Raw genomic sequence first — 2,667 nt, 5'->3', positions numbered from 1 at the left:
CAAAACAAAAAGACTCCTTAGATTAAAACTGGATTCCAGCCTCCCTTCCACTGGTCACCATTCAAGTACTTTGCGTCTCTAAGTCTCTGTTTCTTTAACTTCAAAAGGAAGTTAGCATTTTCCTTACAGAGGTGCTGAGGATTAAATGAGAAGAGGGTATGAGATTTGAGGCTGGGGAAGGAGGCATGGGGTTCTAGGAAAGAGAGGCAGTCACTTAGGCCTGGAGTAAGGAGACAGGGGCCTGGGCAGCTGGCAGAGCCCCCACAGTGCCCTCGCTACCCTATTAATGGGCCCAGAATCTGGAAACCAGCCACCACGTGCCTGCACACCCAGGGTCTTCCTGCAGGTGAGGCTGAAGAGCCAAGAGGCTCAGAGTCTGCAGCAGCAGCCAGACCTTTACCTGGGCCACCTGCAGCAGTACGTGGCCACCTATCAGCAGCAGGTGGCCACCTATCAGCAGCCGACCTCTGAGAAAGAGGTGCTGCACAGGCAGTGACTGCAGCAGACCCAGCTAATGAACCAGCTGCAGCAGCAGGAAGCTTGGGGCAAAGCGGTGGCCGAGATGACCCGCCAAAAGTTGCAGGCGACCCAGGGGAGGGAGCTGCAAGGATGGGGCTGTGAGGGGGACGACCTTGCAAACTCCATCCCTTCTCACTCTTTCCTGGCCCCTTAGGAGCGCCTGGAAGCTGCCAGCCAGCAGAACCAGCAGCTAACAGCCCAGTTGGGCCTCATGGCTCTCCCTGGGGAAGGTATGGGAGACCGCTCAGAGGAAGAGGAGAGAGCCCCAGAAGGAAGGGGGGACTGTTAGCAGCATAGGATTGAGGAGTTGGAAGAGACCTTTAGAGCAGCTGGTCACTATGCCGACCGGGCGCCTGCACTAAGTCTGGCATCAGTGTGGTGACCTCCTGTGAGCAGGGGGCCACCAAGTTGCCTAAGGATGGCTGAACTGGCCCTGGTCAGAAAGGGAGCAGGTCAGAACTCCCACATCGACCAGTAGTGGGTGTGTGCCTGGGCGGAATAGCAAGATCTTGATTCTTAAAAGTAAAAATAAAGAACAGCAGCTCATTCCTCTCTGGGGAGGGGCTGGCTCAGGGTTACACAGTGAGGGTGGAGGTAGAGGTGGGCCCATGGTACCTCCCTTTTTGGGTTGTCTGAGGACCCCTCTGGCCACGCCCCACAGGAGATGGAGGAGAACCTCGGCCCATACCGAGCGTCCCAGAGGACCTGGAGAGCGGGGAGGCCACGGTGAGCCTGACTCCCCCTGCACCCACTTTGCCACCTTCCTCTGTGGTCCCTCCAAGACCCCTTTATGCTCTTAGATTCCCTGCCTTCTGATTTCTCTGGACCCTCACCCCTTCCGAGAGCCAGTGGTCAGACACCATTTCACCTGTGACCAACAGGTGCACTCTCTGAGGCCCCAGGGGAAGGGGCTGCGCTCCAACTCTCTGCCCCATTTCTTCTGTGTATGCCCCTACAAGAATGCTCACCTCTTGCCCTCAGGTGGCATTTTTCAAGTCCGCTGGAGCCAGTGCCCAGGAGAGACAGGCACGGTTATTAGAGCAGGTGAAAGAGCAGAGGGTGTGCTGCCAGCACTTGGCTCACCCGGTGGCCTCGGCCCAGAAGGAGCCAGAGGCAGTGGTCCCAGCCCCAGGGACTGGGGGCGAGTCTGTGAGTGGGGAGACCCAGCGGGTCCTGCAGGAAGTCATGGAGAAGCTGGTCCACGCCAGGACTCCCCTCCGCCTTCTCCATGACTTGAAAATGCCACCTGAGGGCAGGTCACTGCCGAGATGTGACCACAATATTTTGGCTCCAGAGCAGCTTTATGGACCACCTGGAGGAGAAGGCAGACCTGAGTGAGCTGGTGAAGAAACAAGAAATACGATTCATCCAGTACTGGCGAGAGAGATGCCATCAGTGAGTGGGAGGCCAGGGCACGGCAGGGGGAGCTGCAGGGCCGTCAGAGAGGCCCCAGGGTCTGAGCCCTGTCCCCCTGCAGGAAAACCCATCACCTTTTAACAGAGCCAGGGCGCCATGCCAAAGATGCGGCACTGGGAGGAGGACCTCATCAGGCTGGCCCAGGACAGGGAGGAGATGAAGGTAGAGTGTGCAACAACTCTGTGGGGGTGTGGGTGGGGGTGGGTGTGAGGGTGGGCACAGGCAGTGGCATGACAGCTGAGCACCCCTCCCTCCAGGTGAAGCTGCTGGAGCTGCAGCAGATGGTATCGGGGCCTGTGGCGACGACAACAATGGGCACAGAAAATTCCTGGCTGCTGCCCAGAACCCTGCTGATGAGCCCGGTCCAGGAGCCCCAGCCCCCCAGGAGCTTGGGGCTGCAGACAAGCATGGTGGTGAGTAGAGCCCTCAGGCGGGGTGGGCAGGCAGGAAGAGGGGGGCTCCCACTGTGCTCAGATCCCTGCCTCCCTCTCTCCAAAGATCTTTGTGAGGTGAGCCTCACCTCCTCTGCACAAGGAGAGGCCAGGAAGGGTCCTACCTGTGACAACCCTACTGCACAGCCGATCATGCGGGACCACCAGGAGCACCCAGACTTGGGCAGCAATGGCTGTCTTCCATTCTTTGGCTGGGCTTGGCTGCCGAGAAGAAGGAGATAAACATCATCATCATCAAAGAGCTGGCCAAGAAATTTTTAAATAAGAAACCAAGTTATGG

The 2,667-nt window shown here is 58.1% G+C and overlaps 1 protein-coding gene across 1 annotated transcript; it reads left to right on the top strand.

Annotated features, from left to right (window-relative positions):
• The first annotated feature begins 65 nt into the window (after nt 1-65).
• Nucleotides 66-2,609, top strand: LOC116465311 (golgin subfamily A member 8S-like). The gene is made up of 6 exons (XM_058435274.1): nt 66-749; nt 1,184-1,245; nt 1,814-1,914; nt 1,997-2,097; nt 2,193-2,348; nt 2,434-2,609. The coding sequence occupies exons 1-6, from the start codon at nt 731-733 to the stop codon at nt 2,607-2,609; spliced, it is 615 nt and encodes a 204-aa protein (XP_058291257.1). The 5' UTR covers nt 66-730.
• Nucleotides 2,610-2,667: the final 58 nt, after the last annotated feature.

The sequence above is a fragment of the Hylobates moloch genome, unplaced genomic scaffold (genome assembly GCF_009828535.3).
Source record: "Hylobates moloch isolate HMO894 unplaced genomic scaffold, HMol_V3 SCAFFOLD_4374, whole genome shotgun sequence".
Lineage (NCBI taxonomy): Eukaryota > Metazoa > Chordata > Mammalia > Primates > Hylobatidae > Hylobates > Hylobates moloch.
The sequence above is the reverse complement of the archived record's forward strand: the minus strand, read 5'-3'. Positions and strand labels throughout refer to the sequence as shown.